This window comes from Rhinolophus sinicus, linkage group LG12 (assembly GCF_036562045.2).
Source record: "Rhinolophus sinicus isolate RSC01 linkage group LG12, ASM3656204v1, whole genome shotgun sequence".
NCBI classification, from domain to species: domain Eukaryota; kingdom Metazoa; phylum Chordata; class Mammalia; order Chiroptera; family Rhinolophidae; genus Rhinolophus; species Rhinolophus sinicus.
Genome location: NC_133761.1, coordinates 27188401 through 27215332, shown reverse-complemented (window position 1 = coordinate 27215332; position 26932 = coordinate 27188401). Strand labels below are relative to the sequence as shown.

At 35.5% G+C, this 26932-nt stretch overlaps 1 protein-coding gene across 3 annotated transcripts in view; it reads right to left on the bottom strand.

The window, feature by feature from the left end:
* Positions 1 to 3018: 3018 nt before the first annotated feature.
* LRP12 (LDL receptor related protein 12) overlaps positions 3019 to 26932 on the bottom strand; it is a 69183-nt gene continuing 45269 nt past the window's right edge. For all 3 annotated transcript variants that reach the window (XM_019750652.2, XM_019750653.2, XM_019750654.2), the window contains 5 exons: positions 25941 to 26076; positions 13759 to 13961; positions 11156 to 12260; positions 9157 to 9289; positions 3019 to 5301 (listed from right to left, as the gene is read on the bottom strand). In XM_019750652.2, the coding sequence (XP_019606211.1) occupies positions 4435 to 5301; positions 9157 to 9289; positions 11156 to 12260; positions 13759 to 13961; positions 25941 to 26076 (2444 nt within the window). In that variant the 3' untranslated portion in view covers positions 3019 to 4434. The remainder of the gene's footprint in view (positions 5302 to 9156; positions 9290 to 11155; positions 12261 to 13758; positions 13962 to 25940; positions 26077 to 26932) is intronic.

Sequence of the window (26932 nt, the reverse complement as noted above, 5' to 3'; positions counted from 1 at the left end):
TCAGAAAACAAAACCACTACCCAAACAAAAAAAATCTCATTGTTTGGGGGAAAAAACAAAACAAAACAAAAAAAGCAAAGGAAAAAGCCTTTTGCAATACAACTTTTGGGTTAAAGAATAAAAACTGAAATTTTAGAACATCTAATATAAAATGACAACACGACATGTGTTTGAGCCTAAGCAGTGATCAGAATTAAGTCCACACTTTAAATCTCATATTACTAATTAAGAAGAAATAAAAATGAATGAATGAAGTGCTAACTCAAGGAGTTGGGGGAAACAACAACAAAATAAGCTAAGGAAAGAAAACAGGAAATTTATTAAAGTGGAAATCAATTAATTGGAAAACAGAAAAATTATAGAATGGAGACATTCAAGGCATACTACTTTGGGGGAAACAAACAAAAAAACCACAGTAAATTATAGGTTAACTGTTAGCTGTCTTAAGTAAACAAGGGAGCAAGCATAATACATAATAAGGGGGGAAAGTCATATGCACAGAAGAGGAAGAGGTAACTTTGCTCGGTTCTAGATAAATACACTTGAAAACTTGGATGAAATGGATGGTTTAAGATCCCAGCTAAAATATAAAACTATACTGACCATTACCATAGAAGATACCAAAAAAGTTGTCAGAGCTACTTGCCAAACATCCTTCAGACCCAGATAACTTTACGGAAATTTTTTTTTAAAATAAATTTCATTGGGGAATATTGGGAGACAGTGTGTTTCTCCAGGGCCCATCAGCTCCAAGTCGTTGCCCTTCAATCTAGTTGTGGAGGGCGCAGGTCAGCTCCAAGTCCAGTTGCCCTTTTCAATCTTTAGTTGCAGGGGGCGCAGCCCACCATCCCATGTGGGAATTAAACCGGCAATCTTGTTGAGAGCTCACGCTCTAACTGAGCTATCCGGCAGCCCCTCCGGAAGCTCAGTGGCAGCTCATTGTCTTCAATCTAGTTTTGGAGGGCACAGCTCACTGGCCCATGTGGGAATCAAACCAGCAACCCTGTTGTTCAGAGCTGGTGCTCTAACCAATTAAGCCATCTGGCCATCCCTTTACTGAAATTTTAATAAGCAAAAATTTCAATGCTATTTAACTGCTCTAGAGCATAGGAAAAGGAGGGAAGTTTCCAGATTCATCAGCATCAAATTAACAAAACTTCTTAAAGAGAGAGCAAGCGTGTGTGCGCACGCACGCGCGCACACACACACACATACACACACACACAACTAGACTAATCTCACTGATGAAAATATCCTAAATAAAATATGAAACAGTCTAACAATATATTAAAAAGAATAATACACATGGCCAAGTAGAGTTTATTTCAGGAATGCAAGGATGGTTTGAAATTATAAAATACATTAATGTAATTCATGTTAAAATATCAAAGGAGAAAAATCATACGATCATCTCCATAGATAAAAAGGAATGTGATAAAATTCAACCTGCATTATGGGTTAAATGTTATTATTATTTTTTAAATAGGGACCAATGGATATTCCTTAACATGATTAAATGTATCTATCTCAACCCACTTCATTGTAGCCAATATATTTAACATTATTCTAGATGAACCACACAATGCAATTAGACATAAACAGGTATGTGAATTGCAAGACATGACTCTAACTGGAAAACAAAAAAATTAACTGAAATACTATTATAAACTCTAAGAAAATGGACATCTGGTAGCTGGGTAGATAATTAACGTAAGTAAATAATTAGCCTTCATGTATACTAAAATCAAACTAAATCATAAACAGAAAAGACTTCATTAATAACTACAAAAATGAAATTTCTAAGGATAAACTCTTGAAGATATCTGTAAAGTAAAATGTAAAGCATATAAAAAAGGAAACAAAATTTGAACAAATGTGCACCATTTTTACATAGTGCACCATGATTTAAACCGAAGCTTTAACATGATGTCAAATTTCCCTAAGTTAATTTATAAAAGTAAAACTGTCCCCCAAAATAAAAGTAACATGGGATTTGTTTTGTGGAACCCAACATGTTGATTCTAAAGTGCAAATGGAAAAATAAGCAAGAATATTTGAAAATTAGTTATTAAAAGTGTAGGACTGGTACAAAAAAAGAAAGGCAGGTCAACTGAATAGAATTTGAGCCTAGAAACATATTCAAGTAATATGACAATTTACTGTATGATAAAAGGGTCATTTCAAATAGTAAGGAAAAGATGGATTTATTTAATAAACAGAAAAGACTTCATTAATAATTACAAAAATGAAGTTTCTAAGAACAAACTCTTGAAGATATCTAGGACAACCTGGGGAAAAACTAGGATAACTGGGGGTGGGGGGGAAGTAGAGACTTAAATTCAGGATAGAGCAATGATTTAAATGTGAAAAATGGAATAGAAATATCTAAATTTACTTTTAATATTCAAACCCTGATACATTTTTTTCTCCTTGAAAAAAGATACAGAAAAAGTACCCATAGTATGTTAAAATTTGTTACTGTATATGGCATTTATATATGTGGATACATTTATGTATCTATGTGGTATTGCTAGAGGGGTATAAAAGAATCTGGTTATTGGTATCTGTCTCTTTGAAAGGGAACTAAAAGATAGGTGTCAGGGGTAGGAGAGACTTTTTACTGTTTGAACCAGGATGATTTATTAATTTAAAAAAAATTAAAATAAAACACATGCCAGGAAACAAAACCAAAAAACCTATGCACGGTAGTATATTCTATAAGGGTTTGAAATGCATCTGAAAATAACATAAAAGGAGAACTGATTGAGTTACTGCATCTTTGAAGATACATCAATCAGAGGTAGTTTTTTCACAGGCAAAATAATATTCAGGTTCTTAGGGATTCTTGTCCAGTACTGGTATAAGCTACTAATTTACTATAAAGTAGTTAATGAAGAATATCCCCTCCTTTAATTTTTCTCCTAGACAAACTGCGTATTTTATGGCCTGAACTTGTATATGCACCAAAATGAAACAAAAATAAAGAGCAACTTTGATTTAAAAAGTACCCCAAGGCAATACAAAAAAAGTCATTTTAATTTTTGATACATATTAAAACATTTCAGTCAGTTCTTCCTGACAGCATAACAGGACAAATACACAAGACCTCAAACATGCTTTAAAATGACATTCAGCAAAGTATTTAAAATTTAATAAATAGCAATAATCACACACAAATACATTTTTCATACTCAATCATTAAGCTACTAAAAGACGGCTAAAGAATAAATAAACAGGAATTGACAATAAAAATAATATGTGGGGTTTGCAAATCACTCTACTTAAAACAGGGGGGTGATCTGTATGATTTCTTAATTTGTTTTTCAACATGTAGCATGATACCCCCCATGAATAAAATATATTGAAAAAGTCACTTTCTTACAACAATGCAGTCTTTAAATACAACAAATAAATATAAAACCAGCAAAGCAATTTCAAGTTGTAATAAAAATGTCCCCCTCACTCCCAAAAAGCTATGGAAATATATAGTTACTGTGGTAGCAAATAATAGTATTTAAAGTGATAGTGCTTGTGCACTAAACTCATCTGAGACCTTGATATGATTTTAGTGCAAATCCCTAGGGTCCAATGCAAGCATAACCCTACATCAGGGAAAGACATTACCAGTTGGAACTTATCTTGTACAATTTTTTGTACACATTTTATAAAGTTCAAGATTTAATGCATAGTAAAATATCTTCATCCACTTAGATCTGTCCCTAAATAAAGATGAAAACAGAAATGACTTGGGATTTTACCATTTGGTTTGTACCATATTAGAGTATTAAAGTTAATATTAGAAAATCTATAAAAGTTTTGTTTTTGCCATTCATTTTTCTATCTAAATTTCACATCACTGCATGTTAAACATAAGAGAAAAATTTTTAGACGTGGTTTTTTTCCTTTGATAAGCTCTTATGATGAAATCCAATAATATTTAGATAAATGTTACACAAATAAAAACACAGGTGAGTATAAGGGCTTTTTTTCTTGGGACTACAATAACGACCTTAACAGCTAGTCTATTAAGTTACAAGATGTATTGGCAAAAGCATAAAGGGTTTGATTAAAAGAAGATATTTTGTACAAACAGACGTTTTAACACAGGATAGATAAACGGACAGTCAAATGAGTTTCAGCAGCCATGTTTCTACTGTAAACGACAGTACCAGGATAAAAACAATTAGAAACAAATGGAAGAAAATTACTGAACAATATGAATACATAACGCATTTTTAGCTGATAAAATAGCAAACTCTAAAAGTTCATAGAGTTAACAAATTGTTTAATTTAACCATGCAGGCTAATATATAATAAGAAATCACCCTGCATCTTTTTTTCTTTGTAAATTAAAACTAGTTTAATTGTAAAGTTACAAAACAAAGAATGGATATTGCTCCAACTTGTACACAATCTCCCTTATGTGATCCGTACCTAACAAAGTAACAAAGCCTCGTCATCGCTCGTTTCATTTTTCAGTGTTGCTTCTAAGCAAGTGTCCGGTATCTGGGCAGTGTGGACAATGCCACAGCGCTCACAGGGGCCATCTCGATGACCTGGCCTCACTCCAGGGTTTGTTGCACTATATGGTTGTCTAAAGCCTTGTCCCTGATCTGAAGCGAGATCGAGAAGAGGTCTAGAACAGTCATTCGCATCCAAGTCTGAAGCTCCATCAGAAACTGGAATTAGCATTTCAACATCATCATCTTCTTCTCTTCCACTGACCCCATTATCAAGTTGTCTCAAAGGACTCTGGTTCTGATTTACTGAGCTCGATCGCCCTAGTGTGAAACGTACCCATCGCAGCCCCTGAGTCATGCGACTTAGTGCACTTGTGAGCTGGTGACGTGCTGGACTCACACTTGGGGGTTCCACACTGGTCACCTCCCTTCCATTATCTGTGTGACTGCCTCGGGTACTCGGAGTTGAGGAGCTTCCACTGGCTCCCACTGATGCTTCTACTGCTGTTGTGGGAGGGACTTTTTGTGGCAAAGGAGCTGTAACCCCACCAGATGCTCCTGCTGTATCCCTTCTCTCATTTTCTGTGTCTGTGTCGTCAGACTCCACGGAAAACAAACTTCTGTGAGTGTGATTTCTTTCAGGTTCTCTGCTGGTATTCTGACTAGGGACAACCTCATCTCCATCTGCTGAGACCAAAGCCAATGACCCTGAATGACGTGATCTTGCAAAATTAAAAATACGATTCCAAATGTTGCTGGATCTGCCTGCCATAGGAAGCCTGATTGAAGTAAATCCAAGCTGAGATCGTACAGCTAGCCTCAGGTTTTCCAAAACAGAAGCCTACAAACAGAAGAAGAGATCTTTAAGATACCTAACAATGAAGTACCAAGATGGAAAACACCCTTCTAATGAGAATGTGTTACAGCTAAAAAGTCTGTTGCTCACTGTTAGGATCTATGGAGGATGAATAAAGTTTTCTTACATATACAGGTTCAACCTACCACAGTATCTAATCTATAACTGGAGCCACTGCTCACTGTGTTAAAGATGACCTTGACATTTCATTTTTTATATGCAGCTTTAAAGTAGTATTTAATAGCGATTATAACAGCTATTCTATTCCAAAATTTCACATAGTGATGCATTCTTAAAAGTGCACCAAAGTTGGATAATAGAATCTCTACCACAACTCACTAAATGACCTAAAGCAGTGTGAAAACTAGGCCCTTTACCTGTTTTTTGTTTGTTTTAAGATAGAACAAGTTATACTTGATTTGCAAGGTTGAAACTTTCTAAAATATGTGAAAATTATACTTGGTTCCCAAGGATCTGTTGTATAAATGGAGACTGAAGATTTGTAAATAAAGGAATTAATATATTTGTTACACAGCACAGAGAGTAATAAATCCAGGAATTAATATATTTATAATACAGCACTGGAAACAAAAAAGCTACAGAAATTTATGTGTTTATAGCACTATGCAATGGTATTTGAGACCTTCCTAATCTTTAAAGATTGTTTTATTTTCTACAGCTTAGTATTAAGCATAAATTATATCCTTATTCTTTGAAAATCGGTGATTTTTAATTAGTACAGATGGGAGTGATTTAATTAGTACATGTTGTCCAATCGAAAGGAAAATCTATTCTTTTTTCTAGATGAATGAATTTACGGATTACTTAAAATGAAAACAAACCTACAGCATTTATATAAAACAGTGGTTAAGCTCCATCTAGTGGTTAATAAAAAGGAGTATTCAAACTTGGACAAACACAGCTTTCATCAATATGGCATTTAGTACGGAAAATACAGTATTTCCAGGAAATAATGGACAGCTGACATATTCCCTTTCAAATGATGATACAGTTTTTCTCTGCCAAAATGAATGGCTCTTGCCTTTCCTCTCACAGGAAAAACAAAGGATGAAAATAAGGAAGATGTGATAGCGTTATGTTCTCCATCTCTCCTTGTGACTGGTATTACATTTATTTCCATAGAGGTCTTTCAAATATAACCCCAGGAATTTAATTCACAGAAAGCTAAGAAGCCACTACCATAGGAATATTTCATGGTCTCGCCTTAATAAAGCACAGATTGTCAATAAGAAATTTGGATATCAGCACACACAGATTTGCTATACAAATGAGTAAAATATTTCACCAATTAAGAAGTACCCAACTATATATATATAAAAGATAGTCACTTCCCTAATGAGCTTCTCCACAGAAGAGGTCCTCACCATTCAACATGCAAGTTCTAAGGCTTCGTGTGAGCACTACATTGTTACATACAGCAGTGAACAAGGGACTCCTCACATATCCTTTCCTTTTGTGCAGCTACTACTCATCCAGACCCACAAAGCCTTTAGCACACATTAGTGCCAATTTTAACATTAGTCTGTCACAGCGAGGTGAAGCTCTCCACTTAATCTGTTAAAAGCATTTCTATTTTAAATGAGATGGTAATTCAGGAATTTTTTTTTTTTTTTTTAATAACTGCTATGGAAATTTGGTAATTTATTACCAAAATTTTCAAATTTGGGAATTGACCCTCATTAACTGAATGAAATCTAGCTTATTGTTCAAAAACATTTTATTTTAACACACTGTTGAAACAGAATTCCCTTATAAGGGTAAATTATAACCCTAGAGAATGGTGGAATATGTAGTAAATTACCCAAAGGGAGGGCTGACTTTACCTTCTACTTCTGGGATGTGATCTTAGCCCTTGGAATGTCACCTATGCTAGAAATGTCATTGCCTGAAGCCTTGGGCCAGCCAGATAGTGAAACTGTGCCTTAGGAAAGCTGTTTCATCCCAACAATGTGCTACAGGGTGGAGGCTTTGGGTCATCAGTATTGGTTAGTCTCTGGATGGCCTTGAGACTGAGATCAGCATGCATGCAATTAGTCATGCCTGTATGGACGGAGCCCCAATAAAATCTCTGGACACTGAGTCCCGGGTGAGCTTCCCTGGTTGGCAATATTTCTTACGTACTACCACGCATCTATGTCATGAGTAATACTGTCCTGACTTTACCGGCAGAGGACAATTGTTTGATACCCTCCTGAACTCTGTACTGTGTGCCTCTTCCTCTGGCTGATTTAATCTGGGTCCTTTGAGTTCTGAGTCCTTCTAGTAAGTCAGCAAACCTGAGAATGGTTTTGGGAAACCCTGAACTTGTAATTGGTGTTAGAAATGAGGGCTATCTTGTGTGGACTGTCCTCGTTCTAACTTTGCAGTTGGCTAAACTCTTGAAGGTAGCCTCGAGATACAGGGGTGGCAGGTGGTACACAGTGGACTGAGTGGATGGAATTGACACTTTGATTTCCTACCTAAAAAGAAGTATTCCCCATGGCAGGACCAACAATATACAGAAGCCACAATTTAGGTTTTTCCTCTTTTGCACATAAAATTCCAACCAGTGGAACTTCTGAATTATTTACTTAGCAAATTACATCCAGAGAAATGTTTTAAAACTACAATTTCTCACCAAAGATTTCTAAAAGATGCAAATAAGGTAATCAGAAATCTCATTTACCAAAAATGAAATGGTCTTCTATTTTGAACAGAATTAAATCACTGGAAAACTATGTTTATCAATTTGTCTTAATTTTAATACTGGGAGCAATTTTTATAAATATTTCTGGATGCATTTATATTTTAAATGTGTAAATCCTTATAAGCCTTGGCACAATTTTCAGCATTGAAAATGAAATTTTAAAAAAATCGCTAATAGGGCAGGGTGAAAAAGGTGAAGGCATTAAGAAATACAAATTGAGAGTTAATACAATATGGGAAATATAATCAACAATGTTGTAAAGATCATGTAAGGTGCCAGATGGGTAAAGTACTTATCAGGGGGATCACGTCATAGACTGTGTAGATGCCTGACCAATGTGCTGTACACCTGGAAGCTGAAGTAGAATAATACTGAATGTCAACTATAACTAAATATATATGTACATATAGTCACAGGATGGGGAGTAGAACATAGGGAGACAGTCAATGGTACTGTAACAGCTATATAAGATGTCAGAGGGGGTAGTAGTTTGGGGGCTTGGTTATCACTTTATGAGGAGTTTAAATGTCTATTACGTTGCTTTGTACATCTGAAACTAATAAAAAAATAAATTAAAAAAATATTCCTCTTAACCAAAAAATCGCTCACAGAAATTTAAAGAATTTGAAACATTAATAAAGAATAAGTTAGTATTTGAAGAAAATGGTATGAATTCTTAAATACTGTAAAATCCAACTGTGAAATCGTTTCCCCGTAAGCCAGGTGGAAATGTTAACTTCATTTGAATTACTGTTATTTATAATTGGTTATTCTAACATGTTACTACTATGTTACTAGCATATTAATTTTAAATTCTTAAATCTTCTAAGTATTCAGTTGAAGTAGAAAATAATCTGGAAAACTTTACCTGTGGTTTTAATGCACTAAATTACCCTAAACAGTGAAATGCTTAAGAACCACATAATCAAATCAGAAGAATGAAAACTATACGTTTGTACTTTGTGGTATTTGTTAAAATACAATGAAACAATTATAATTTCAAAGCCTCCATATATTTAATCCTTGACTTCACTGCAAAAATTCTGAGACAGTCAAGGGTCCTTTACCATACAGACAAGTACAGATTTCATTTTAAGAGGTACTAAAACAGAAATCATTGAGTCGCAACATACCTGATTAGGAGAACAAACAGGAAAATCTTCAACTGGTGGAATTAAACCCTGAGCAATCAATTGTCCATAAGAAGGAGGAGCTTCTCTTCTTAACAATTCTGCTTCCACTCTCGACAGCTGTGTTTCAAATGATCTTTTGAAGAAACAAGGAGATAAAAAGGGTTTAAAAAAGGTAAGCGAAAGGAATTTTTTTATTACAAATAATTAAAACAACGTGAATCTTAATATATGTGATAATTTTAAGAGCTTAGTCAACCAAAATTTACTGGTATCTATACTACGCCTACACTGAGAATACAGAGATGAAGCCGTGTGTTCTCACGGAGATTTACACTAGAACCGGGATCATTAAGTTTTAATAAGTTAAAAATCCCTATAAAAGGTAAAGGTACTAGATCTTTAAATCCCTAAGAACATAGGGAGGTTGAGGCTTTAGGCAAACGTATTGAAAGCTCTTAGAAGATACGTATTCATCAAGTTCAACAAATTTATTTTTCATGTAAGGAAAAGAGTAAAATACGTCACCAATACACCTTCTGGAGTAACCAGTTCTTGAACTCAAGACACCTGACTCTTCACTGCGCTCTTATGGGGAGATGTAGTAAAAAGTTTTCTGGCCATTTACACTTGCCCGAAGCAAAGCTGCAGCATGGTTACTGTGATGCTGTGCATCCGCGTGCACCCATTATCTTAGCTGTCAGTACGTGCAGTTCTTTGTTGAATCTATTAGTTGTAACTCTCCTGGGACTAAGGCTCATTGTCTCCACATTACTTCGTAGGGGGACCTCTCTGCCATCAGCTTCTCTAAGGTCCAGTCTCTCCTCCACCACATGGAAGACGATTCCCCCGAAGGACACCCTTTAATGTTTAACCTTTTCTTACTTGAGAACTCCTGTCGTGTGTCTCTCACAGAGCTCCACATAACACTGGCTTTGTGTTCGGTCTTATTTTCTATTACCGTGTTTTCCCGAAAATAAGACAATCAGTTCTAATGCGTCTTTTGGAGCAAAAATTAATATAAGACCTGGTCTTATTTTATTATAAGATACGGTCTTATTACTGTAAGACAGGGTATAATAGAATAGAATATACCAGGTCTTTAATGTAACATAACACCAGGTCTTATATTAATTTTTGCTCCAAAATACGCATTAGAGCTGACAGGCTGGCTAGGTCTTATTTTCGGGAAACACGGTAGTTCTTTACACGTACCTTAGCTCTGGACAACTATGTGCTTACTCTCTGAGTAGTGCTGGCATTCCCACTTCTATTAGGTGCAAAAGTAATTGTGGTTTTTGCAATTATTTTTAACTTTTAAACCACAATTAGTTTTGCACCAACCTAATACGTGTTTTCCCAGGCTATTTTTCCAACTATAATACCTTTTCCCTATCTACATTCTACCCAGAGATTTCAAATGGCACTTGTTCAATGAAAGCCTTTCCATATTCTCCCTACCAGGTTAGGTCTCTTTTGACTTTTATACCACTTTATTTTATAGTTCTTAACAACATTTAAATTTTTTGTCATCCTATTCCACCCACTGATTCCTTCCTTCTAACTATAAACTATCTGAAATGATCTTATTTATTTTTTTTCTATTCATCTGTATAGTGCTTTGAACATAGTAGGTTCCTAAATAACTGAAATAATTGAATTAATATTTATAAAAATACAGGTTAAAAAAACTACAACCAAGAGCTACAGCTTCCAAAATTCCTACAAAACAGATTAATCTGAAAACAGGAACTGGTAAATACAGATTGGCTGTTCTCTCACCTCATAACTCTTAAGTATTCATCTGTTTTTTAACGTGTTTATTAGCCTTTTCAGTCTTCGGCTTTTCACACTAAGTTTATAAAGCACAAACAATATCTATTTCTAAAATAATATGAAACAAAACTCTCCTGCTAATCACACTAGAGTGCTTGCTGCGAACAGCTGGGCCAGGCCTTTCTTGCAGAGACCATAACCGCCACAGGCTTGTCTTGATACTGACCTGCGTTCAAACATTCTCAGAGAATAAAGCTTACAGGTGCAGCCCAGTGCGATGACGAGCAGCAGGCCACAGATGAGGCTCCCGATGACGGCTGCCGTGATCACTCTGGTGGGCACGATCACCGGGCAGTTCTCCTCATCGCTGCCGTCACCGCAGTCATCCTGAGAATCACACACCCAGCTTTCAAACACACAGCGATTGTTTTTACAATGAAAATTTCCAGGCTGGCAGAAAAAGCAGTTCTTTTCGTCTGAGCCATTTGGGCAATGATTCTGGTAGTTGCAGCGATCAGAACGAGGATAACACACACCATTTCGGGAACATGGGAATTCTTCCTTTTGGCACATGGTACAGTTGATTTCATCCCTTCCATTTGGGCAATGCCAATACCCATCACAGCGCTGCTGCTCAGTGTAACACCCCCAGTTACCCCCACAGGGTATTTCCCATGGCAAACAGAAGCCATCTACTTGGTAAGTAGCATTAAATCCCCTTGCAGCATTCACTTTATCTGCACAAAAATGTACCCTTATCTGTCCAGAGGAAGAAACAACTGTAAGAGGTGCATGAGAATCAAAGGCAGTTAACACACGCAAAAGCTTGTGTGGATTCTCCTCCAATCCATCGTATATTTTGACATAATCACCATAGCCAGTACCATCAAGTTTAAAGTCGGTGAAACGTAAAATGACTTTACGATGATCACCAGTGTCTATTAGCCAGGTGCAATTGCTTCCGGGAGGATAAAAGTCTGGATAATTGGGAGAATTAAAAGTACCATAAAAATATTTTAACCACTGCCCACAAGTTGGCACATCGCAATCTATCTCATCCCCTAGGTCCAGGCAGTCAATGTTTCCGTCACATTTTAAGGATTCGGGGAGGCAAGTGTAAACTTTGGTAAACCGAGATAGACACTGGAACTGGTTGTAAGCACAGGGTTGAAAAGGTGCAGATGTTGGAGGATTAGCTTCTTTAGCACAGATCTCTTCATCAGAACTATCTCCACATTCGTCCATGTTATTGCATCTCCAGGCTTCTGGTATACATTTTCCATTTCCACAACGAAACTGATCACAAGCACAGCTGGGTTCCCCAGATTTCCCTGGGAGGCCACCGGGAGGGAGGAGATGGAGAGGTAAGGAGGAAAAACATACTCTTTAATGATGTATAACAGCAAGTAATATTTTTATAACAAATGTTCATTAAGCCCGAGTGAAAGGATTTAAAAATTCTTGTTTTAAAAAATAGGTTAAATTCTAATGGCAAATTAATATTGACTTACTAATTACTCAACAAATCCATTTGCTAAACATTTACGATTTGTTCCATAAAGGTCTCTGTGGTTTGATCTAAAAAGAAACCAATTTTGTTTTTGCAGAGCTATCTATTGTATTGCAGAACATCTACTAAAATGATGTAAGATACATGAGTCAACAGGATAGATTGCCTAAGAATTTTAAATAACCTGTTGCGTAAACATTAAAATGACATTTTGAAATAAAGAAAAATTCATTCACAATAATCACCTTTTCAAATCCCATTTTTTCATAATCTTTTCTAGTTCTTATTTATATATATATACATACACAATATTTTGCTATGTATATCATAGCTTACTTTGCAGGCCCGTTTTATTCAAATACTTGCTAAGATAATAAGGTTAACTTTACACTGTTTGTTTCATGTATTTGTAACATAGTACTTCCACTTTATAATTTCTATTGTTTCAACATAACTGCAAAATATTGCATGAATCTGAGATAAAGGTATGAATTTATTCATCAAACTAGTAGAGGTGAGGAGACAGAAAAAAACTGAAATGCTTATAGAACTCTAATTATCTAGTGTACCATCCTAAATATAAAACCATAATGGAAAAGGAAAGAAAAGCAAACATTAGATCCCAATAGTCCCCAAACTGACAACATTAGGCCAATGATCATTTCTCCATTAACAAGTAACTTGTTTATTGGTAAATAGGTGACAGAATATGTACTTCAGAGCCTAAACATTACAAAGACTGTGTTTTTAAGAAAAAACAGAAAAAGCAGTATATGTTTGCTAAAGGAGACCATGTAATTTCAGAAGATTTAGAACTATTTTCTGGAAAAAAAAAAAATAACTCTAATAGTCCGAGTTATTCACATTTGTATGATCTGGTCACTCTTCTTGGATAAAGTCCAAGACTAGCAAAAAGAAAAAGACTTCTTATACTACAAACTATGACGGTGAAACTAAATTATGTCTTTTTGTAAAGACAATGGTAATTCAGAAACACAAAAATATATGTGTAACTTTCAGGATATGAGTAAGCACCCAAGGGAGAAACAGTTCTTTTAAACTATACATATTTAATATATTTAAAAAGAAAATTGGCCTTAGTTTATGAAATTAATCATTTTATTAGAATTATACAAAACAAAACTTTTTAAGACCCAGTTCTAGGGCACCTGAACCTTTATCTTCTAATTCCTCAATCACAGAGCTGCCTCCAGAACTTAGTCATAATTAAATGACAGTACTTAGATTAGCCCCGAAGTAACTGAGCAGTTAATACTATAGCATTCTGTTCACTATCTTCCTTCTTATTAAAAACACACCTGAAAAGTAGGCCAGTCTGAAACCCTTCCTAGAGATACTGTCATCGGAATGGAACCTGATCCAGATGTGGTCTTGTGAAGAAATATATGGTGGTGGAATCGTGGAACCACAAGCTCGGTAACTTTCAATATTCTTGTATGTTTCTATCGTCAACCAGTCCAAACTGCATCTTCTGGACCCTTGAATATCAAAATCCTGAAAACTACAAATAAAATCAGAAAAGGCTATTAGAAAGGGTAATTTTGGAAAAAATTTATCATCATAATACAATGTAACTGAGGGCTTTATTATAAGCCTCCATGTATCTATTGATTCTCCTGGGATTTTCAGATATACGTACAACCCTATCATCAGCAAATAATAACACTGCTGCTGTGTTCCTAATATTTGTATCTCTGTCCCAGATTCCAGAGTAATACTTCTGTATAAGTAATGTCAGAATATAAAATAATGCTGAAAAACAGGTGACACTTGGCACCTTTTCCTTTTTCTTCTCTGTATATGAATGTGTTTAGGAAAGACCACTAATTCAGAACACCCTAAACTGTGTTTGAATTCAGAACAACACTCTATATAATCTCATGAACTGAGGCACACAGAAAAGTCCAGCTTTCTTTTACATTAGATGGGTTCATCTGTTTGTTTAGTGAAAAGTTTGTAGCTTACATTTCCAGGAAAGCAAATAGAACAAATCTGAGCAAAGTAATTAAAAGAAAAAAATTAAAATTGAACAATTTTTCAGTGAAAAGTCCTAGCATTTGAAAATACTTTTCTTACATAAGTTACTGTATTACTTACTAAACATTGTCTTGTAGTTCATCAAATATGGACCTGAGTAAGGGCAAACAAGTCAAGTAAATAAAAGCACATAGCCACTGCTATGAAAAAAGAGAAACCAAAATATCGTTTTCCAGTAATGTCTCACTAAAAGTGAAGATCAGACTTTACCTCCTTCCCTCTGCCTTACACTAAGTGATAATAAAGTTAATTATCCAAGGATTATCATACCAGGATATTTCCTTTTCAAATATTCTGAATAACTTTAACAAAGGCTGATGTAGACAATTTGTTTCCAGTTTTCACTATTATGAACAATGCTTTAAAGAGTCCTTATACACATACCTCCCTCTATACACATGAGCAAGCATTTCTATAGAACATTTTTTTCTAGAAGTAGAATTTCTAGTTCAAAAGACACAATTCCACTTTAAATGTGATAGACAGTGAGAAATGTTTATATCAACTCAGTTCCACTGAGTGTGTAGGAAATACCCCACAACTCGGGCAAAATGAGATATTCTGTATTTTAAAATATCTGTTGCCAATTAGGTGTTCAAAATTATCATTATTCTATTTTGCATTTCCTTCTTTACTGAGATTGAAACTTGTTCCTATGTTTATTGGTTATTTCTATTTATTTTCCTGTGAATTGCCTTTTTATAGCCTTCATTCATCAAATTTTTTTCTTAATTCTTAAACAGCTCTTTATAGTATAAACATGTACCTATTTGGAGTATTTCTGTTATAGAAGATAATATGTACAGACACACACACACACACACACACACACTCCTCTCTCTCTCTATCTCTAACAGTTGGTATTGTCAGTCTCCTTAAATCTTAGTCATTAGTGGGCATGAAATGACATCTCTCATTGTGGTTTTATGTGCACTTCCCTGAAGGCTAGTGATGTTGAACATCTTTTCATGGGCTTACTGTCTTCTTATTCTTATATCTTCTGTGAAGTGTCTGTTCAAGTCTTTTGCCCATTTAAAAAACCTTTTCTTCTTGAGTTATAAAAATTCCTTTCATATTCTTGATTGAAGTCCTTTGTTAGATATGTATATTACTAATATATTCTTCTAGCCTCTATAGATTATCTTTTCATTTTCTTAATGGTATCTTTTGATGAACATAAATTTTTAATTTTAGCTTTGATGAAGCCTACATAATTTATTATTTTTTTTCTTTTATGCTTAGTGCTTTTAGTGTCCTAAGATACTTTTGCCTACCCTAAAGATCACAAAGATATTCAGTAAAGTCTTCTAATATTTTAGAGTTTTAACTTTGACATTCATACCTAGGATTTATCTTGAATTAATTTTCGTGTGTTCTCAGAGATAGGTTGAGATTCTTATACTAATTTTTTTTTCTATCATGCAATTAAATACTGATTACCCTGAACTTGTGGAGGTTTGGTTTTACACTTTGTTAGTGAGTTTGTTTAGCTTTGTCCTTAGTCTTAGGTGAACTCGTAATTTTAGGACACAGTCTTCACTTATAAAGTATGGCATCTTTAGGGTTTAATAAAAATCCCAAGGTATTTATCAAGCCCCTTGGACTCAGCAGGTTTCAAACTCTGAACTCTGCCCTGCGATGGACAGGACGCAAACCCCAAGCTCTACCTCAGCTGCAGTGCACAGCAATTGAAACCCTTGCACAGCTTCTCCTACCAGATTCCTTCTAGTCTCTCTTTAAGTATGCACAGTTCCGAGGTCGGCCAAGGATTTGAGAATTTATGTGCAGATATAAGGGCTTCTTACTTTGTGGTTCTCTTTTCCAGGGTTTGCCTTTTCAATTTCCAGCCACTCTGGCAGCCTCAACTCCATCCTCTGACACTTCCAGTCGAGACTGGCGATCTGCTTTAGTTCTAGTTACTTGATTCTGATGGACTGGGGAGCAGACAGGAAACAAACATCTCACCCAGTGTGGTTTCCTTCTTTCAAGGGTTGAACCCCCTCTGGTTTATTCCAGCTTTTGATTTCTCTTCAGGGCCTTCAATTTTTTTTTTTTTTTTTTTTAATTTTATCCAAAGTTGGTAACTGTTTAGGGAGGGCTAGTCCCATTCAAGCTAGGGAATCCCTTAATACATTTTTAATCCACTAAAATGTTTAAGATTCATGAAAGTTGGGACCTTGTATATATCCATCTCTTGGTCCTTGGTGCTAAAATTAACTTCACTATTAATTCTGATTTTAAAATTTAACATATACATTATCAGGTTAAGAAAATTCCTTATCTATTCATTTTGTAAAGCTATCTGGATGTAGAATCTTATTTTGAACGTTGACTCGATTTCTTTAATGGCTATCGATTTAATCAGTTATCTAATTCTTCTTGAATCAATTTTGGTGATACACATTTTCTAGAAAATGATCCATTTCATCTAATTGCACAAAAGTATTAATAACCATTTATTATGTTCTCTTATGATCTTTTTGAAAATATTTTTATTTTTCAATTACAGTTGAAAAATACAATATTATATTAGTTTCAGGTACTCAACACAGTGATTGGATATTTATATAACTTATGAAGTGATATCCCTGATAAATTCAGTACCCATCTGACACCATACATAGTTATTACAATACTACTGACTATATACCCCATGCTAAATGCTACATCCCATGAGTATTTTGTAACTACCAATTTGTACCTCTTAATCACCCATCCCCTCAATGTCCCCTTCCCCCGCAATCCAGAAACCACCAAAATGCTCTGTATCCATGAGCTTTTTATTTTTTTTTAATTTATTACTTATTTTTCTTTTAGATTTTTTTGGGGGAAGGGGAACAGGACTTTATTGGGGAACAGTGTGCACTTCCAGGACTTTTTTTCAAGTCAAGTTGTTGTCTTTTCAGTCTTAGTTGTGGAGGGCGCAGCTCAGCTCCAGGTCCAGTTGCCATTGCTAGTTGCAGGGGGTGCAGCCCACCATCCCTTGTGGGAGTCCAACCGGCAACCTTGTGGTTAAAAGGACATGCTCCAACAAACTGAGCCATCCGGGAGCTCAGCGGCAGCTCAGCTCAAGGTGCCATATTCAATCTTAGTTGCAGGGGGTGCTGCCCACGATCCCTTGCGGGACTTGAGGAATCGAACTAGCAACCTTGTGGTTGAGAGCCCACTGGCCCATATGGGAATCGAACCGGCAGCCTTTGGAGTTAGGAGCATGGGGCTCCAACCACCTGAACCACCGGGCCGGCCCTTGTTTTTATTTTTTGCTCATTTATCTTGTTCTCGAGATTCCATACATAAGTGGAATCCTATGACATTTGCCTTTCTCTGTCTTATTTCACTCAGCATAATACTCAAGTCCACCCATGTTATTGTAGGTGGCAAGATTTCATTCTTTTTATGGCTGAGTGATACTATATTGTATATATGTACCACCTCTTCTTTATCTATTCATCCACTGATGGACACCCAGATTACCTTAGTATCTTGGCTATTGTAAATAATGCTGCAATGAACATATAGATGCACATGTCCTTCCGAAGTAGTGTTTTGGGTTTCTTCCAATAATTACCCAGAAGTGAGATTACTAGGTCCTTCCTTGTCTCTTGTTATGCCCTTTATTTTAAAGTCTATTTTGTCTGGTATAACTGTTGCTACCCAGCTTTTTCTCTTTTTTTTTATTTCCATTTTCATAAAAGATATTTTTCCATCCCTTTACTTTCAGTCTGTGTGTCTTTCAAACTGAAGTGAATCTCTTGTAGGCAGCATATGTAAGGGTTTTGTTTTCTTATCCATTCAGCTGCCCTATGTCTTCTGATTGGAGCATTTAATCCATTTACATTTAATTATTAATAGACCTGTAGTTGATGCCATTTCATTCTTCATAATTTTTTTTGTTTTTTTTTTTTTTTTTTCTTTTTAAAGAGATCCCTTTAACATTTCTTGTAATATTGGTTTGATGTTGATGAACTCCTTTAGCTTTTCCTTTTCTGGGAAGCTCCTTTTCTGTCCTTCAATTCTAAATGATAGCTTTGCTGGGTAGAGTAATCTTGGTTGTAGGTTCTTACTTTTCATCACTTTATTTCCTGCCATTCCCTTCTGGTCTGCAAAGTTTCTGTTGAGAAATCAATTGACAGTTATATGGGAGCTCCCTTGTAGCTAGCTAACAGCTTTTCTCTTGCTGCATTTAAGATTCTCAATTTGTTTTTAACATTTGGAATTTTAATTATGATGTGTCTAGGTGTGGGCCTTTGGGTTATCTTGTCTGCGCTTCCTGGGCTTGTATGCCTATTTCCTTCACCAGATTAGGTAAGTTTTCTATCATTATTTTTTCAAATAGGTTTTCAATGCCTTGCTCTCTTCTCCTTCTGGTACCCCTATAATGTGAATGTTAGTATGCTTGATGTTGTCCTAGAGGTTCCCTTAAACTATCCACATTAAACAAAATTTTTGTTGTTGTTGTTGTTGTTCTGATTGGGTGTTTTCTGCTACCTTATTTTCCAAATTGCTGATGCGATCCTCTGCTTCATCAAATCTACTCTTGATTCCCTCTAATGTATTCTTTATTTCAGTTACTTCATTTCTGAATGGTTCTTTTTTATGTCTTCTAACTCCATTTTTAATGTGTTTCCTCTCTCTTTGCTGAAGTTTCACTAAGATCATTGAGCATCCTTATGACTAGTGTTTTGAACTCCACATCTGGTAGACTGCTTGTTTCCACTTTGTTTGGTTCTTTTTCTGGAGCTTTTGCCTGTTCTTTCATTTGAGACATGTTTCTTTTTCTCCCCATTTTGTCTGCCTCCCTGTTTGTTTCTAAGTGTTATGTAGAGCTATTATGTCTCCTGGTCTTGGTAGCGTGGTCTTATGTAGTAGGTCTCTTGTGGGACCCAGTGGAGCAATCTCCTTGGTCACCTGAGCCAGGTGAGCACTGTCTGTGACTACAGTGAAGGAGCTGTTATGCAGGAGCTGACTCTCAGGAACAGGATTTACTTTAGCAGGGCTCTGGTGCCTGCCAAGTCAGTCTGCCCTTTGGGTGTGTCTTTTGTGAAGATTGTTGGGTGAAGCTCTGGTGTGGTCTGAAGCTGGTCACTGGGTGTGTTGGTTCGGCAGCCTCTTGGGAAGGGCTCTGGTATAGGCCAAGGTCAGCCGCTGCCTGTGCCCTTCTGGGGCCACTTGTTATGAGCTACAATGTGATCTGCAGATGGTTGCTCCTTATACTGGGCTTGGAGGTGCCTGGAAAAGGCTAAGCTGCGAACTGGAGACAGCTGCTTCTAGTGTCAGTGTTGGGGCTGCTTAGCAAGAGGTTTGGGGCACACCAAAACCCACTGCTGCCTTTTGGGGGTTTGTGAACTTTTGAGAGATTTTAGGAAAGTCTGCAGCATGAGACAACACAAGCTGTTTGTACAGAAAAGCCACTGGAAGCAGCTTTGGATGGGCCTGCAAGTTGGGTGGGGTGGGGTCTCAGGGAATCATCAAGGTGAGGCAAAGTGGTGTTAGCCACGTTGATGGAGACTCATATATGGTGCCCACCTGCGTTTGTACCTTGGGTAGGTGAAGACCTCAACAAACAGTGGCTTCTGTGTGTACATCTGTCTGGGAGGAAGCTGGCCTTCCAGCCCTTGCAATGAAGCCAAACAATTCAGTTCCTCCCTGTATGTCCCTGGTGCCTTTTGAGCTGCTGCTGCAGTACTGGAGCTCAGAGCGAGTAAATCTGTCAGCAAGTAAGTCTGTGCTGGGCCATTTAAGAGGAGTGTCTGGAACTGTAGCCTTTCTCCACCTCAATCATCCACAATCTCCGCTGGTTTTTACAGCCAGAAGTTGCAGGGACTTCTTTTCCTGGCACTGCAACCTTGGGCTGGGGAGCCTGGTGTTGGGCTGGGATCCCTCATCCCTGTTCTCTCATTCCTCAAGGGGGACCTCTACAGCCAAGATATCACTCCCAATTTTTAACTGCCATACATGGGTATGGGACCAGTCCATTCCACATCTCTGCACCTCCTAACTGTGTTGAGGTGGCTTTTTCTGTGCATCCTTAGTTACAGGACTTCTGTTCAGCTAGACTTCTGGTGAGTCTCAATGATGGCTGTTCTACAGGTTACTTGTAATTTTGATGTGTTTGTGAGGAGGCAAGCACAGTGTTTGCCTACTCCTCTATCTTGACCAGAACTTCTCTAACAGTTTTAATGTAGCAAGTTTTACTTTTCGATAATACAGTAATAAGCCTCAATATATAGGCAGCTTCCCAGAATTATAGTTGTGAATACAGAGGACGGTGAGAAGAATTCTTTTCCTTGGCTTCTATATGACTTCTTTTCCATCCATCCACCTCCTCTTCTGCCTTTGAGCACACCCAGGACATTGATACTTTTAACTTTGTGATATAATCAGCTGACCTTTGAAAAAACACCCTTATGACTTTTAAAATCTCTATTACTGTATTATAATTATATATACTTCTACTCATTTATTTGTACCTTTTCTCTTTTTTCTTTAGTCTTGCCTTAAGATTTGTCTATTTTCCCCCGTTTTTTTTTTTTTTATTAGATAGCCAGGTTTTGATTTATTGAATCATTGGGTTTTTTTTTCTATTTTATCATTTTCTGATCTTATCTTTATTATCTTTTACTCGAGATTTACCTATGGTTCTAAATTCTTGAGTAAGTGCTGAGCTTATTTCCCATCTTACTAAATTTTAAATCAGTGCATTAAATTTTTCTGTCAGTACTTTTTCAGTATCTTCTAACAGTTTTAAATCTGTAGTGCTTTCATTATGGAAACAAACGTATCATTTAAAAATATTTTATGAGTTCCACTATGATTTCCATCTTTAATGCAGGAGTTAGTAACATATTTCCAAACATATGGGTTTTGTTATTCCCCCCCCCCCCCGTTTTTTATTGTGGGTTTAATTTAATTGCATTGTGGTCAGAGAACACAATCTGAATGATGAAAAGTCTTGGAAATGTGCTCAGAATTCCTTTGTCATTTAACACAAAAAAACTTTTACAAGTGTTCCACATGTCTTTGAAAACAATGTGTATTCTCTATTCATTTAAATAGGTATAACTATTACACACGTATATAAAACATGCTCCTACTGAATCAAGCTTGTTAATTTTACCAAATCTTCTATATCTTTATTTTTTCCTGTTTATTAAATTCTGATCAAAGGTATGTTTATAAACTTCCACTACATTTGTGGATTAGTCAAACTTGTTTGGTAATTGCTCACATTTTGCTTTGTATGTATTTTAGGTGGTGTTATTAGGTACACAAAGTTTACCACAATTATATTCTCCTGTAGTGGATTATTTCATTGTTACTAATATTTTGTGCCTTAAGCTCAATTATATCTGCTGTTAATCTTCGTACACTAGCTTTCTCTGGATTAATATTTACAAAGCTTATTTTTTCCATCCCTCTTTTTTAAACTTTCTGCATTAGTTTTATTTTAGGTATGTTACTATAAGCCCTTTATAGGGGGATCATACCAATCAACCAACCAATAAACCTGGTTGGATAGTCTGTCTTTTAATGGTTAAGTTAGTTCTTTTATTGAATAGCCTTTCTATTTGGTAGAGTTCTTATTTTCTTCCTTTCCTGTCTTCTTTTGTATTAATAGATTTGTGCTTTTTAAAACAGTATCTTTTCCTCTCTTCAATGCTATTTCTAGTTTTTCAGTAGTTATCTTTAGATGTTGTAATTCAAATACTAATACATACTAATGTGTTAATAAATACATTATAATGTATTTATACATTAGTAATAAATACTAATACATACCCAGATTCTGAAATTTGGTGGGTAAATTTACATATCTATTTTCACTAATCTGAAAATTTACATTTCCTTCACTTATGAATATAAACAATAAACCATGATAGTATTTAAAGTACCTATCATCCTGTCACCAATAGAAATCATATATAATTTCACGTTGCATTTCAGTTTTAATAGATATCTGGAATAACTATTTATCTTCAAAATCACTTTGAAATTCAGTAGTTAGAACCATTGCTTGCTTGCTAATATGTTAATAAATAAGCATGTATTACTATATTACAAATTCTAATAAAATATCTCATAGCTCTATTTCAATGTAATTGGTTCCCTCTGTAATGCTATGTATTTTATGAATTTAAAAACATTATTCTGAGAAAGGATCTATAGTTTTCACCAAACTACCAAAGTGTTCATGACATAAAAATGGTTAACAAAAAACCGTGATATAATAAAGTTTATAATATCTGGAGTAAATCTATGTTCCAACTTAATTTTGTTGGCTGTTTTTGTTAGCATTATTTTTTTCTATATATTCTGGAAATTTGGGTTGCAGGTCTACCTTACAGAAGGCTTTTTGATTCTCTTTTTAATTTTCTCTCTCCATATACTCCCCCACTGCATCTGTTTGGTAGCTAGCTACCTCCACCTGCATCTCCATTCCAGTGCCTGTCTTAATATGGTGGCTCACAGTATTTATAGATCCTGTCAGGGAAATATTATGTGACTTATTTAGTTAAATTCCTATTTGTTAGGGTATGTTCTCCCACCTCTCTAAGCGCTCAGCCCCATACAACTTCAGGCAATGGTTAGTGGAAGTTTTTTCAGCCTCCTTTGTTGAACAAAATATCCTGACCCCAACCCTTGGCGTCAAGCAGTGAACCAGAGTCTAGTCCTCTCTCTCCTATGGATAAGGTGGCCTTTGCTGATTTTGGTAGGTTTCAAGGGAGAGGAGTGAAGTAAAGATGCCTTTATATCACCATGTTTAAGTAGTTTTTAAAGAGAGTCCTAAGTATTGTTGGTTTATAGTCTGTAATTTTAGTTTCCCTGTTTTATCTAGATTTTATTTTAAACTTAGATGTGCTGATTTTCCCTTTACCAAAATGCTTTAAAATATCTATCTATTCTAGATAATCATATACTTTTTCTTTGACTTGTTAATATAGTAAATTAATTAAAAAGTTCTAATACTGACTCACGTGGATGTCTAAATGAGCTGCCTTTGATAATGGTATAAAATTCTTTTAAACACTTTACTTAAGATTTTATACTAATATTCACAAGTAAAACTTGACTGTCTTTGTGTGTATGCACACAAACAGTTTGGTATTACCATGATCAAAATTTCCATAAAAACTAGGACAATTACTAAAATTACTTTCTGATCTTCTGAGGCTGTGTAAATCCAAATTCATTAATTCTTTCCAGAATTTTAGGAAATTTTCCTTTAGATGTGGGGCTCACTTCTAATTTTGTTTTGCATTTCAGTCCTGTGCTTGGTTTTTAGTGTAGCTTACTTGTGACATCTCAAGAATCCAATACATGATCAGAACCAGATGGTAGTCGTCCACGGAGCCTCCTCTGTGCTGGCAAGAATTTCCAAGTTTTACATAACTGAGCTAGTAGGCTGCAAATTTAATTTTGGGGCTGGATTTTTAGGTTAAAAGCTAAAAATGTCCAAAAATTCTAATTCTGTGTTGAAAAAAGATCCAATGTTTGCAGTCCCTATCGTAAAAATGCTCTTTTATAACCACATTTATATTTAATCGTATGACAAATAACAGAAAAATAAGCATACTGATCAGATTCCAACACTGGTTCTTTTTCAGAACGATAATCTTACTGGCATATCCTACCAATCCATCAGACAAGAGAATCATACTTCTCACAGAGGAGTAGAACAGCCTCTACAAGCTCAGCTCTAGTGTTCTGGAAGATGTGGCCTGGGGCTGAGGGGAACAAATGAAAACAAACCATATGCTCCTTGTTTTATGGCTTCCACAGAAAAAAGAGGATAGATAGACCACAGCTGTGTTTCTCAAGACAGAATTGTTCTCTCATTGGTTAATGGATATGGAAAAAGATAAAAAAGCAGGCTAAATTTACAATCTCATTTTTTAAAAAAAGATAAATGAAAGGGTTTAAGTCTGACCTGCCAAGTCTCTTCGAATTCTAAAATTCTACGATTTTTACCTATAAACATGTTATTAATGAAAGAATGCTGCAGATGCCTTTGTACTATTGCAGAACTCTGTCTCTGTAGGAATGGCATTCTTATTTGTGTTTCAGCTCCAACTATAGTTCTTTGTTTAAGGCCCACTATATTTTTTCTTCTCCCTTTCACACAATTTTTTATTTTTCTGTCGGTCTTGATATAATTTCCCTAAGCAAGCAACATCTAGTTCCACTAAATATTTTTTTGCTAATATCTTATCCCCACAGTTTTTCTCTGTAATTTTAAATGTTTATAAAAATGAAATCTTAACCTTTCTTACTTATATTTATTCTTAGAATCTTAAACTTATGGGTATTTCCCCTAGGAATACAAGGGCAGACAATTAAGTTCGCGAACTCATCCTAACCTAAAAAAAGTGCTACATACTTCACTGCTGAATATGATCTACCTTCGAAGTAATTCCCTTGGGAAGCTATGCACCGACATTAGCACCTAGACACCCTTCAAAGCAATTTTGGAACTCTTTCTGAAATGGCCATCAGAGCTGTCGTCATATTACCCTTGATGTCCTGAGTGTCATCAAAATGTCTCCCTTTCAATATTTCCTTTATTTTCAGGTAAAGAAAGAAGTCACTGGGGGCCAGATCAGGTGAGTAGGGAGGGTGTTCCAATATAGTTATTTGTTTACTGGCTAAAAACTCCCTCACAGACAGTGCCATGTGAGCTGGTGCATTGTTGTGATGCAAGAGCCATGAATTGTTGGCGAAAAGTTCAGGTCGTGTAACTTTTTCACACATTCTTTTCAGCATTTCCAAATAGTAAACTTGGTTAACTGTCCAGTTGGTACAAATTCATAATGAATAATCCCTCTGATATGAAAAAAGGTTAGCAACATTGTTGCAACAAGTTTGAGAACTTAATTGTTAGATCTCGTATCTTCCACTTTGTATTCTTTTGTTTCAAAGTTATGAGAAAAAAAGGTTTTTCCAGTATTTAATGACTATCAGCTTGTTTCAACTTTCATACATACATACCTACATATATATGTGTATATATACACACACACACACACACACAGACATACCCTACAACTATTTTAACTCATACCCTACAACTTAAGACTCTACTAATGAGACTAAGGTTATGGGCTAGATCTACAAGTGGATTAGTGAGTTTTGTTTATTTGTCCCACGGCCAAAGATTACACTCTTGAACCTAATTAAGATATTTTGCAAATGTGTACCTTTTGTTAAAATGTGGCCTAGAAGAATATGGAGTGCAAGTCCATTACCACCAGTAGGAAATACTGAAAACACATGTCCTAATAGTAGGGAAAGGATGGGCCATTTTTCTCACCCTTAAGATGGTACTATAATTTATTACATTATCTGGAAACCATCTTTTTGTTTTACTGCATGTTGAGTGATGGTACTTGGAAACAGAATTTATATTTTATAAAATAGGATATAATAATAAAGATGCCAGAATCACCTGATAGTAATGATTTCCCCTGGATTTGCCCGTATGAGCCAGCTACAGTTGATCTTGGCAGGATACTCAGAAGGCCAGCCTGGGCTCGTGATTATACCACTTGGTGCTCGAATTTGTTCTGCAGTCTCCCCACAAGCTGGAAGATAGCCAAAGCAATCTTAGCTAATTATTATACTTTAAAACAAGGCATTAAGTAAACCAGTGTTTATAAAAACAAAACCAACGCTTCAGACATCAAATCATCCACAATAAAATATGGTATTATCAATTTTAAGAAGCTTTTATTACTCTAATGAGATATTTTATTTTCCTCCTTTTTAGTCACAGTATCTTATCCAAATCAAGTACAGTTTGGTGAGCATGGAAGTTTTCAAACTGGATCTTTGCAAAGTTTTAAGACTCTAGAATTGATAGGTTTAGCGACGGAGATCGATCGATTGCTTCATCCATCCATCCATCCTTTTTTAAAAACTCGCCTTTTAAACTTATTTTCTTTATTATAAACTACTTATGGTTCAATATTTACTGGACTGTTATGCTTACATCCTTAGGAGTACCATTTTGCTTTGTGGACACTTTAAGTAAAAGACAATTATATAAATAGTCCTCTGAACAAAATAATTAAGGGAAAGCACATATAAACCTAATAGTAAAATGCTGGAATGTTAAAAAATTAGTGGATGATTAGACAAAGACAGCCAAATGTTACTTCAAAATCACTGCAAAGTAGTTCTTTATTTCATTACTACTTCTAATTTAGTACAGGGACATGAATGATTCCTATATTACTTTTAAAAATAAAGGCCTGAAATAGTCAGTGATTAAAATATCATTATGTAAGTAGATATCTGAGTATCACAGAAAAGTATAGAATAAATTCAAACTATTACCAACACTTTCCTGGATTATTCTTCTTGATTATCTTGAACTCTCACAGTAATACAATTAACATTTTATATATCAATAATTCAGCTGATAATCTGACAATTTAT